The sequence below is a fragment of the Cibotium barometz genome, chromosome 9, assembly GCF_041138505.1.
Source record: "Cibotium barometz isolate CiBa-2024 chromosome 9, ASM4113850v1, whole genome shotgun sequence".
NCBI lineage: Eukaryota > Viridiplantae > Streptophyta > Polypodiopsida > Cyatheales > Cibotiaceae > Cibotium > Cibotium barometz.
In genome coordinates, this window is record NC_141054.1 from 2,980,131 (window position 1) to 2,992,758 (window position 12,628).

Sequence of the window (12,628 nt, forward strand, 5' to 3'; positions counted from 1 at the left end):
GAGAGGTAGGATTGTGCATATGGATCTAGAGAGCTTTTTATTTGTTTTAGACATTTTAGATTAGATCCACTGATTATTAGAGAGGTTGACCTATCTTGGGATATAGGTTACACATGGATTCCATTGATGGACACAGACCATGATCATGATAATCGACTTTAGAGATTGTCAGGATGACATGGTCAATGATTTGATGGATGATGTCACTTTCATCTCATGTGTGGATACACTATCAGTATTCAGTGATGATGATGCTGATCCTATAGATCATGTTTTTGCTTTGGAGGACCACACATATACGGAGGATTTCACACATGAGGGCATGTTGCATATTTTGGAGTGTGCCTATATACACATCAATGTAGTGGATCTGAGATGTGTTTCTTCAGCTTTCATGATTGTCTAAATGACCCTAGTTTCTTTGGGGTCAGGACATTCATCTTTAGGTGCATCGTATGCCACTTGGGATGTATGGTAGTTGATTACATGGCATACCATTCCGATGCACTTGTGACATCTCATGGTCTTAATCTACATGGACCATTCGACTTTCTAGTTAGGAGTTTTGCTTCCATTCGGCAGATACCCTGGATGTTAGTTCCATGTTTTAGTCACAAGGATGGGCTTATGAGCTATCCCTCAGACTTGAGCTTTCTTTTTAACCCAAGAGCTACTGTCACATTGGATTTAAGGGTCTGTGATGTATACTTCATTGCATTCATACATAGCCTCGTCATCGACATTGGCTGCTTGCACTTTACTTTTGACCGTGGAGGATATTCAGCTACTTTCATCATCGACACTGGTCTCTCACACTTTCCCTTGATCCAGGTGAAAGATTGCTTAGCTTCATCATCAACAGGAGGCCCTCATCCTTTCCATTTGAGCCTGGGGGTCATACTCCTCATGTTATGGTATTTGGGTCTTCCATGATAGTGATTTGGTCATGATTTTTGGCTTTCATATATAGCCTTTTATATATGCTTGATTTTTGCATGACCGCCCTTTAATTTCAAGGATAAAATCATTTATAGGACGGGATGGTTTGTAATGAAGCAACAACTTTAGATTAGGTTTAGGACTACGGTCATGGGCTCAAGTATAAAAGGGGGGCTCAATATGGACCATTATTGTACTTTTATTACATCTTTTGATAATGGTCATCTTGACTCTTGGAGCCTCATGGCTTTCATACCTTGCTTATGGAAGGCTATTTTCATGCTCTTGGTGGGCGGTTAATAGCTCACTTAGGCATCATCGCTATTATATGAGATTATATCCTTAATCTTGTATTAATCCATGGTGATTATTCCAAATCTCAGCTTTATGATCACTCCATTTCATGTCATAGCACTTAAGTGATGCATCATAGCAAGATTAGAGAGGCAAAAAAGTACAAAGATTGGAGAATAGAGATGAAGTAGACAATTTGGATATGTGCTTTGACAAAGCCATTGATATTTGATGATTTCCTTGGTTACAATCATAAAGATATGGATGATGTGTCTACTTCCACCTAAAGAGATAAGAAGCATAAATGATGGTAGCAAGAATTCCTTGATGTAGTTGCTAGCATTGTGAAAAGATTGGTCTCAATGATGTTGGAGTAGATGAAACTCACAACAAAGAGGGGCCATGCATGAAAATCCCCTAGATTACATTTGCATGGTGATCATCTCTTGGGTTGTATATAGGAGGTCATATTGAAGTTAAAAATCCTAGGACGAGGGCAAGGAGAACTGATTAGTAAATCTATTTAAAACGACGCAAAATTTCATGCATGAGGCACAAAGGCAACCTATGGAGAAATGCAAGGACCATAAAAGACTAATGATGCATTCGCGTGTTCAACGTTCTTTATGAAAGGACTCATAAGATTCCTTAAAGACTTGCAACAACAAAGAAGGGGCCCCATGACAACAACTATGGCATTCCTTTGCAAAGAAGAAAAAGAGGGTGGCTAAGACCCGCAACAAAGACATACTTTGGTAGTTGACCGTTCATGATGCATATATATATATATATATATATATATATATATATATATATATATATATATATATATAGAGAGAGAGAGAGAGAGAGAGAGAGAGCGAAGAATAGATCCGCAGAAAGGTCGCACCATCTCGAGAAATAGGAATGAGTCCAAGCACGATAACTTGCACTTCAACGAGTCAGCACGCAATACTTCTTCATTGCCTTCCAAATCTATAGCTTATGTACGAAGAGAATGAGGCGGTCGACTGATTACATCGTTCTCATTCATCTCTCTAGAGTCATATGGTGGGCAAGGGAGTGCCGGGAATGGCCGTGGATTGTTGCGTCAATGCCCGACGGACAGTGTTTCCGTCAACAGCCCGCCTAGCTGCCCTTCTTAATGCCTCAATGCTCTTAGCGGGAACGTGGAGCCCAGGATTCCAGTGGGGCTTTGGTGGTGCCAAGGTACACGCTTTCCCAAATGAGCGCTGGAGCTATGATAGCACCACCGCCTCCCTCTCCCTCACCAATGCCGAGGGAACTGCCGCCTCGACATCGCCGATGAAGCCACCAGCACCAACTTGACGAGGTCTTCAGACATGATGGACTTGCTCCTCTCCAAGTCAGCGCTGATGGAACTTCGAGGTCGGCACTCACCGCTAGAAGAGCCTAGCAGGTATAATACCATCTTATAAAATGCTGCTCCACTAGGGCTTGTCTGTCCAGTTTGGTGTTGTTGTATTGATCATGATCAATTCCTCGTGAAATTCAGGCCCCAATTCATCCTACATCCACGCCTACCGACCAGTCGGACAAACAAATTACTACCTTTCACTACAAGAGAATGAGAACATAGACGCGCAAACTAGAGAGAGAGAGAGGGACCATGGGCAAATTTGCGATTTGGCGGGCTTTATGTAATGGCTATATGCGCGGATATAAGCGTGTCTATACTCACGTCTATAGGCACATCTATAAGCGCATCTATACTGATATAGACGCACTTATAGACGCGCATATAGACGTGCTTATAGACACGAGTATAGACGCGCTCTGTTAAAAAAAGTTTCGAATAATCCCATCTACATCGACGCCGCAACTATTTTCACTTCCCCTCTGTTCCCTGTGTTGTACCTCTTCCTCATGATGGCTGCACCTCACCCTTTGCCCTGTCCTCACAAAGTCTCCTCCCAAGTCTCCCCCCAAGTGCGATTCCTCACAAGGTAATCTCTATCCCACTTGTCTCTCCCACCTCTTCATATATTCATAGTTTTTGAATGGTATGTTTAGAATTAGGGTTTTGATTGGTATTCTCTTCACTCTCTCTTTCTCTCTCTCATGCATAAGCTTCTTATGTTTAAATTTTTTAAATTGTATTCTCTTCTCTATCTCTCTCTCTCATTATCTCTCTCTCTTTATCTCTCTCTTCTCTATCTCTCTCCTCTCTCTCTCTCTCTCTCTCTTTCTTATGCATAAGCCTAAGAGGCTTATCCTTAAATCTCTTTATGCATAAGGCTTAAACCTCCTTGTGTATAGATGCTATTCACACTTTTAGGGTTTTGTATTACTAATTCTTTTCTCAACTTTTCGTTTTGTTTTGTAGGTCTTATAATCCTCTCTTTTAACTTCACCAAAAAGAGGTAAATGCTTTTCTCTCTTTCCTCTCTTTTCGATTTTGTATGTATGCATTAGGTTCTTAGGGCTTTTGTATGTGTGTATTACTAATCCTTTTCTCACCCTTTTGTTGGTTTTGTAGGTCTTCTAATCTTCTCTTTCAACATCACCAAAAAGAGGTACGTGCTTTCCTCTCTTTCCTATCTTTTTAACATCTCTTTTTTCTATTTTTATCTACCAAAAAGAGGGGTTTTGTTTTGTAGGTCCTCTATGCATAGAGCTTAATATATGAATAGAGCTCTAATCATAGAGCTTAATCTATGCATTAAGCTCTATTCATAGAGCTTAATGCATAGATTAAGCTCTATGCATGAATTCATAATGCATAGAGATCTATGCATAGATTAAGCTTTATGCATAGAGCTCTATGCATACATTAAGCTCTATGCATAGAGCTTAATCTTTTTGATTTTGTATGTATGCATTACTAATCTTTTCCTCACCCTTTTGATTTTGTAGGTCTTCTAATCTTCTCTTTCAACATTACCAAAAAGAGGTAAGTGCTTTCCTATCTTTCCTCTCTTTTCTATCTTTTTATCCTCTCTTTCTTCTATTTTTATCTACCAAAAAGAGGGGTTTTGCTTTGTAGGTCCTCTATGCATACTATGAATAGAGCTCTAATCATAGAGTTTAATCTATGAATATAGCTCTAATCATAGAGCTTAATCTATGCATTAAGCTCTACTCGTAGAGCTTAATGCATAGATTAAGCTCTATGCATGCATTCATAATGCATAGAGCTCTATGCATGCATTAAGCTCTATGCATAGAGCTTAATCTTTTTGATTTTGTATGTATGCATTAGGTTCTTAGAAGTTTTATGCTTAAGGCCTTATGCATAAGGCCTCATGCATAAAGCATTATGCTTAAAGCTTTAGTATGTATAAGGCCTTATGCATAAAGCATTGTGCTTAAAGCTTTATGCATAAAGCCTCATGCATGCTTTATACATAAGCTTTAGCATAGCTTGCATAAGGCTTAGGGCTTACAAGGGGCTTACATAGCGGCATAGCTTGCATAAGCTTTTGTATGTATGCATTGCTAATATTTTCGTTACCTTTTTGTTGGTTTTGTAGATCCTCTAATCCTCTCTTTCAACATCACAAAAAAGAGATAAGTGCTTTCATATCTTTTCTCTCTTTGCTCTATTATTATTGCACCGTTGGGTGCTGGGGATTTGTTTTGTAGGTTTGTGCATAAGCTTTATGCATAATGCTTTATGAATAATGCTGATCTTGATTTGTCTATGCCACATAGGATTCGTCTATGTACAAGTAAGCAAAACTTTAAACCAGAGAGTTGCCTGTGTAGAAAACACAGCTGTACATCTGCACAGGCAGTTCTCTGGAAAATTTTTTAAATTCCAGAGCGCGTCTATAGGCGTGTCTATAGTTGCGTCTATAGACGCGTCTATAATGATATAGACACACATATAGACGTACCTATAGATGCGCTTATAGATGCCTGTCGGTAGACGCGATTTTAGACGCGCTCGTAACATTTTAAACCACGTTGTCAAAACGCATCTATAAATGCGCCGACGATCGCTTTTCCTTGTAGTGTTTACCTGACGGAGAACGCCACTTCTGCTCAATCTTTCAACATGGTGGACACTGGACACTTCTATCATGGGTTCCTATTACAGGGTTCCTATTACACTCCACCTTTATTAGCAAACAATGAGTCCAACCTTATCTTGAACGAAAATCTGGAGTTGCTAACCTCATTCGCACCACTTCGGGTCCCCTTGCAGTACACCCCTTTACCCGAGCTGGTGTCCGATTTCGACAGCAAGGGATTCCAAATCCTCTCCAACCACACAGAAAACCAAACCCATCAGCTTCCGTTCACAGCAAGCGAAAACTTTGTAAATGTGAGCTTCAGCAGTCAAGACTCTACCTAGTGCGGGCCTGTCATTCACAACATTCAGCCGCACCGAGGCCGATGTACAACTGGGAGCTCTTGGTGGTTAATTATGGCTGGCTGGTGGGCTGCGGTATGACCGCCCTCTATCTTGCAGGCAAGTGACGCAGGAGGAGAAAATCGTACATGGCAACAGCCCCCTCTTCTTCCGCATTTGTCCTACTGTCTACAGCACCAGATAACAGTTTATAGTTACGAACAGTTGAGAGAGTACACTGACGATTTCAATGTACTCATTGAAGAGGGAGGGTTCGGGAAAAGTCTACCTCGGCCGGTTGCCGGGATCTGGCCAAAGAATTGCCGTGAAAAGGCAGAACGCCGCCGCCGACATCTTCGGTTTCCAGGCGGAAGTAGAGCTGCTTTCACGCGTTCATCACCGCTACATAGTCAAATTCTTGGGCTACTGCGACGAGAAAGGTAAGAAAGGGTGAATTGTTAATCGGAATAATAATTAGCACTGATGAGGAGCTTTTCTTCATTAATGATCAGACATTTGACGGGTTACACGTGGATGGAAAGAATGCAGGTGAGCGGGTTCTGGTGTTCGAGTACATGCCCAACAAGAGCCTATGCTGCCGGGCGATGTAGCTCCGCAATATACCGTGTATCCATCACAGCTACCATCATCAGCTGTGGGAGATGAGCTGAATTTCGTCCCCATTGAAATTAATGCAACACTGGTAGTCTTCTCTGTAAAGTCTTTGTAGGCCCGCATCGCTTGCGAGCAAAATGTATAGTAGGTAAAAGTATTACTAAAGTAAACTTTTGTAGTACCACTAGGTCGGAGCAAAAGTGCATGTTGGATGGTTACTTTCTAGAGATACAAACAAACTGAGTGTTGTTATCTTAGAAAAGCCTGCGACCTTAGAAAATTGATGTGTTCTGTTTGAACTTCTTCTCAAAACACAAAAAATATTGTATATCACTCGTCACCTGCAAAGGTTTGTTTTTACATTATGTTACTAAGCTAGAGATATTATGGTATAAGGATAAGTTTTCAAAGCCATAAACCTTCAGGCTATCAAGATCACCAAGAGTGCAAATATACATGTCATCATGGATGCCATAGTGCTTTTACCATTGTAGATTTGAGTTGACAAAGGAAGTAAGTTGATGCTCTCCTCTTGGGCAAGTCGATGCCTAAGTGTTGATAGCTTATTATGTTTAGTTGATAGCTTATTATGTTTAGTTGATGCTCACAACTTGTTAGCTTTGCTGTATTTTGTAATCATTTTTGTGCGACCCAAATCATAATTTACAAGAAGTTGCTCACATGTATAGTGATAATTGCCAATGTGAATGCTTGAAAACTATTTTCGTCTACAAACATCATGACTTATATTATTACCATAGCCTTATGTGCAGGAGGCATGATGGTTATAAAGCTTTATAACACTTCATTATCCTCCACTTTCAACACTGAAAGTGCTCATCCTCCACTTTTAACACTTAAAGTACACCTCTAAATGGGCAATAACACGTTCCTCTATGATTTATGGAGAGACTTATGCCATCTAGTGTATGGTCTTTTTTTCCACTCACACACACATGCATAAACAAAGCATTTTTATTGTAGTAAAAACAATTAACTTCAACTACCAATGTTGGTTAATATGTTCATGTGCATGGATTCTTTGATAGGCATCTTATATATTTAAACGATCAAAGCAAAAAATTAGAAGCGTTACTGGAAAAGGATTAGGTAAGAGGCGTCAATCGAAGTAGAAAACTGGCAGCATCACCAGAAAAATGACGAAGATATTCTTCTCTACAACTATAAGGTAGACTATGCCTAATCTCTTTAGTTTCTTACTGTATTGTGCACTATTGCCATGTATGCATCACCATCTACCTATTGTATGTATACCATGTATGTTTACTTACATTATTTCATCTTTGTATACTTCATTTAATCTCTATGTATGTATCGTGTATTTACTTGGTTTCTACATCTAATCTTAGTCTACTCTCTTTAGTTTCTCCATTTGATCTCTGTCTAGTCTCTTTAGTTTCTTGTTACTATGCATCTACATGTATACTTCCATCTACATGTATAGTATGTATACTCCCATCTACATGTATAGTATGTATGTAAATATCTCTATATGTACCATGTATGTATCTTACTTGGATACTCCTTATCCTCTCAATCTAATGCATACTAATATTATCTTGTCCGGTTTGTATACTATGTATCTACATGTTGACATACCATTGTGCCATAGAATTTTCTTGTTCCTTTGCACATTCACTCTAGTTAAATGCAGCACATCATCAATGTTTGTATGTTTATTTTTTTTTCATGTTATTGTTTGAAGGCTTACATTTATTTGGTTTTTGTGATGTATGCATATTACTCTTATCTTGTCTGGTTGGTCTTTTCATGTATGTTATGTATCTACATGTTGACACATTGTTGATATACATAGTATGATGACACATTTATTTGGTTTTTATGATGTATGCATACTACTATTATCTTGTGTGGTGGTCTTTTCATGTATGTTATGTATCTACATGTTGACACATTGTTGTCATACATAGTTTGCTACTATGTATGCATTGTATTATCACCACTATTACCTTGTCTAGTTGGGTATTTGAATGTATGCTATGTATCGACATGTTAACACATTGTTAACATGTATTATCTTATATGGTTTGGTCTTTGGATGTATGCTATGTATCTACATGTTAACACATTGTTGCCCTATAGAATTTTCTTGTTCCTTTGCACATTAACTCTATTCAAATGCATCATGTCATCATAGTTTGTATGTTGATCCTTTTTCTTATTGCTGTTTAAAGGCCATGTATCTATCTGCTTTGTGATGCAAGGAGTGTGGATGTACTACAATCAAACACTATCAATGAAAGTTATATGCTATATGCCTGAAGGCTTGTATCTATTTGCTTTGTGATGCAAGGCGTGTGGATGTACAATCACACACTATCAATGAAAGTTATATGCTATATGGTTTCACTGAAGTTAATGATCCTATAACAATAGAGAAGTTAAAAGAGAACAAACACTATATAAATTTCATTTTGGCATTTTTGAGAGTGAAGCATTTGAGTTAGGCTCTGATTATTCTATTAGGTTTCTTTTCATGGTTCTATTAAACAGATCCTTCTCTTATGGGTGAGACTATGCGGTGGATGTAGTTATGCAATATAAGAAACATTTTTTGCAAGTGTGGGAATTTACCCCTTCCTATGATGTGTTGAATCTCCACTCCCGCTCCCCCTTCCCCCTCTCCGTCCCCGTCCCCCTCTCTCTCTCTCTCCCCCCCCTTAAATTTTCCCTGTGGTTTTTAGCTTTAGGAGTTATTATCCTAGAATAACTAAAAATAAGTTGCATAGTGGTGGTCTCGTAGTTTTTGCAAAAAAAATCTACAAAACTAGGTCTTCCTTTCGTGCTATAGTATATGACAACTTCATGTGCTAATGGAATGGTCTTTTGCATTGTTTATAATGTGCAATTTTGGTTTAACTTAGTTTCAATTTTCACTAGCTATAATTATTTATGCTCTGAATTAAAAAAACTTGATGGTCTTGGCTTATTAAACGTTTAGGAAGTGATTGTGTAGAAATCTTTAGGATTAGGGTTGTCGTCTAAGGACTCTTTTACAACCTCGCGCTCTCAGGCAGGGAGCCTGCGGCATTACCATCATGGGTATGTGTATCAACTCGACCTGCTGATTTCTAGAGATCAAGCGTTCTCTGCGACGGGTGTTGACTGTATTTCATTTTTTGTTCAGGTATCTCGCGGGACTCCACACACAAGAGGCGTGCCACAGGAGGGAAGAAGAAGACATGGCGCAAGAAGAGAAAGTAAGTGATTTGACACTGCTTCATGAAGCGTTCTGGCTATGCCCGAAACCCTAGCTAGCGTTCGTGCACTTGCGTGTGATGCCTTAGCAGTTGCGCAGCTGGTTTTGGTTATGCCTGTGAAGCCCTAGCAGTTTACTACCTATGGCGTGACTCTGTAAATGCTTGAAACTCTGCAAAGCAGCGCCTGTGTCTAAAATATGTTGAGCCCTAGCGTCTAACCTTGGTTAATCTTAGGAAATGCCACTATGCTTAGATGATTCGGTAGCCCTTGCTTCCAACTCTCCGTGGATCCTACTGGTGTCTCCGTGATTGCTGAAAATCGTAGCAGCTTCTTGTTTGTCTAGACGATTTTAGTCATGGGCGATAAAAGGCGCATCTGTGTGTTTGCCTTTTAACTTTACAAGATGTGTAAGAAATGATGCCAATGGTCCACGTGTGCTTAGCCCAGTGGCAAGGCTTGTGACTCGAGAAGGGGGTCCTGGCAGGCCCCGTCGGTCAAGTTGTAATGCCTTTCAGTGGCCTCCGGGTGGGTACCAAAAAACTTGTGATTACAGAAGGGTCTACTAATGGAAAAGTCTACTCATGGGTAATGATGTCGATGATATAAAGCTTAGCCATTTTTGTTCTGCGACATGGTTGACTCTCCAGTGCTGTATTTATTGTGTTCGAGTTTGTGCAGCAAACTCTATCTCACCAGATCTTAGACGTTAAATGTGGAGTATATTATTGTCATTGGTCATACCCCAAATTTTAGTGTTTGTGTTGTTGATAGTGGCCATGCCTAGACCTTAATGCTTATGTGTACATGACTATGACCCTACCAGATACGAGCTTGGGCGACAGTCTGCCATGACCAAGCTGTCAAGCAACAAAACAGTGCGGAAGATCCGGGTGCGGGGTGGTAACTTCAAGTTCAGGGCTCTGCGCCTGGATACTGGCAACTACTCCTGGGGATCAGAGGCTGTTACACGCAAGACTCGCATTTTGGATGTGGTCTACAATGCCTCCAACAATGAGCTTGTTCGCACCCAGACCCTCGTCAAGTCTGCCATTGTCCAGGTTGATGCTGCCCCTTTCCGCCAGTGGTATAGCCAGCACTATGGCATGGACATAGGAAGGAAGAAGAAGACTGCCTCCAGCAAGAAGGAATCTGAGGTTCTCTCTCAAATCCTTCACATTTGGTTTGCTTTTTGGATATCTATGTAAGTAGCTCTTCTTGGTCATTGTGTGTGCAGTTATTTTTTATAGAGAAATTTTCTGCCTCAATGCTTGCAAATGCATGTGTTTCCCTGAATTTTGAAGACTTTGAGAAGATCTTTTCCCCTACGTGGAGTCTTGTAATTTATGTGTGTCGATGTCTCACAATATTCCCACAATGCCACTCTAATTAACTTGATTAATAGCTTTCTTCCTCAGATCGGTCCAGGTAAGATAGTCTTTCCATTCGCTTGTGCTAGTTTTTGATCACTCGTGTTAACTAGTTCTTACAATGTTGTGGTGGTCAAAGTTCTTTTTAACCATGAGGCAAAACTAGCACTAAGGCCTACCATGGCAGCCTGCAGGCCACAAAAAAGGAAAAACAGAAAAATCAAATCTGGCTTGCATGTTCTTAACAGTGTGAATCTAGTTTATACTTATGTACTTGTGATGGAGATCTCTCCAGTAGATGGACTTCAGGTTTAAACTATTTTAGTTTGTATATGCCAGTGAATCAGATTATTCTCTTAGGAGGCAAGGTGGTGTCTTGAAGATGAACCGCTGCTGCTGCTGTGATGTTGAGTCTGGATTGAAATTTGATTTAGCTAGTTTTGCATGACCTCAAAGGGCATGCGAAACTTACTTTATGAAAGATCATCTTGGAGATAAGTTACGGGTGGGCTATAAAACATGTAAAGGTGTCAACAAGCCTTCAGTCTAATTTCCACTTACTCCTAGGAAGCTTGAGGACGTGCCTTCCACTTGCTTCTAGGAAGCTTGGGGATGCGTTTTCCAAGTGTGTTTTTATGTCTTGTCATCCCTGGCAGCCATTCTGGAAAATATTTTCAGGCAGTTATACACTGCATTCACTGTCTCCTGTTTGCTCTTGTGTTCTGTGGCATGAGCTGTATGGTAAATAAAAAACACTAGCTCGATATAACATCAGGTCAAAAAGGGTCTAAAAAAGTGAATGTGCTTTCAATCATGCATGAAGCTCTTTTAAAAAGTTTGGTGAAGTTTTATTTTGTCCCTTATGTTATGCATAGGAAGTTTTTGTTCTTGCTGTATGATTATGGTACCTCAGTGGTCTTCTTTGTTGAAATGTTTATGACTATGTCTTGCTTAGGAGGGAGAAAATCCTGCTGGAGAGGAGGAGAAGAAACAGAGTATGCATGTAGTGCAAAAGATTGCTAAGCGTCAAGAGAATCACAAGCTTGATCCACATCTTGAGGATCAATTTGCCAGTGGACGCTTGCTTGCTTCTATAGCTTCCCGCCCTGGACAGTGTGGCAGGGCAGATGGGTGAGTAATAGCACTCTATATCTTTCTGGCTTCCTGTTTTTCCTGAAAAATAGATTGCCCTCACTCACCCTACTCTCCCTGTTTGCAGCTATATACTTGAAGGGAAAGAGTTAGAGTTTTACCAGAAGAAGATTCAAAGAAAGAAAGGGAAAGGTGCTGGTGCCGCTTCTTAAGGAGAGTTATTATTTGGGTTCATTTGCTGCATGCTTCCTGGTAATAGTGTGTACGTTTGGCTTCTACAGCAGCACTAATTTAGGAAATGCCACTTTGAAACTGTGGTCACATGGTTAGTTTTGTTTGTGACTTGAAAACTGCTATGATTACTAAAATTTGTCTGACCTTGAGCCAGTCATTTTTGCCTCTAATTTCTAGTGATTACATTTCAATTCAATATGTGCTTCTTCTGTGGGTGGCTGCCCCGTTTGTGAATCCAAATGGAAGCTGTCTTACATTTCAGTTCTCTGTGAGTGGTTGTCCCTCTCTGTTGTGGATTTGCTGCCTTGTCTCACTGTGGTCCTCAATCTTCCCACGAGGGTCCCTTTTCATGAAACAAGGAGCATCCTTATGGTTGCCTTTGAAATGTTCACAGAACGATGTTTTGTCACATATGGAGCATGTTTGATACTTGGTTGATCATGTGAGGGGTAAAAACTGTATCAGCCATACAGGTTGATGTATTATGGTTTTCTTTGCTGCCATATAACTCACTGCACACTCTGGT

The 12,628-nt window shown here is 40.1% G+C and overlaps 2 protein-coding genes across 2 annotated transcripts; both read left to right on the plus strand.

Annotated features, from left to right (window-relative positions):
- The first annotated feature begins 5,392 nt into the window (after window positions 1-5,392).
- Window positions 5,393-6,654, plus strand: LOC147635164 (putative LRR receptor-like serine/threonine-protein kinase At5g37450). The gene is made up of 2 exons (XM_086802131.1): window positions 5,393-5,991; window positions 6,101-6,654. Exons 1-2 carry the CDS (start codon window positions 5,802-5,804, stop codon window positions 6,160-6,162), a joined length of 252 nt encoding a protein of 83 aa, XP_086658257.1. The 5' UTR covers window positions 5,393-5,801; the 3' UTR covers window positions 6,163-6,654.
- Window positions 6,655-9,113: 2,459 nt separating this feature from the next.
- Window positions 9,114-12,298, plus strand: LOC147635165 (small ribosomal subunit protein eS8-like). The gene is made up of 5 exons (XM_086802348.1): window positions 9,114-9,250; window positions 9,336-9,408; window positions 10,233-10,563; window positions 11,732-11,907; window positions 11,996-12,298. Exons 1-5 carry the CDS (start codon window positions 9,247-9,249, stop codon window positions 12,078-12,080), a joined length of 669 nt encoding a protein of 222 aa, XP_086658474.1. The 5' UTR covers window positions 9,114-9,246; the 3' UTR covers window positions 12,081-12,298.
- Window positions 12,299-12,628: the final 330 nt, after the last annotated feature.

What these genes read in the sequence shown, in the direction of transcription:
- LOC147635165 (XM_086802348.1), top strand. An exon ending in ACATGGCGCAAGAAGAGAAA is followed by an intron (nt 9,409 to 10,232) that starts GTAAGTGATTTG and finishes TGACCCTACCAG; the next exon opens with ATACGAGCTTGGGCGACAGT. An exon ending in CCAGCAAGAAGGAATCTGAG is followed by an intron (nt 10,564 to 11,731) that starts GTTCTCTCTCAA and finishes TGTCTTGCTTAG; the next exon opens with GAGGGAGAAAATCCTGCTGG.
- LOC147635164 (XM_086802131.1), top strand. Translation starts at nt 5,802, where the DNA reads ATGTACTCATTGAAGAGGGAGGGTTCGGGAAAAGTCTACCTCGGCCGG. An exon ending in GGGCTACTGCGACGAGAAAG is followed by an intron (nt 5,992 to 6,100) that starts GTAAGAAAGGGT and finishes GAAAGAATGCAG; the next exon opens with GTGAGCGGGTTCTGGTGTTC.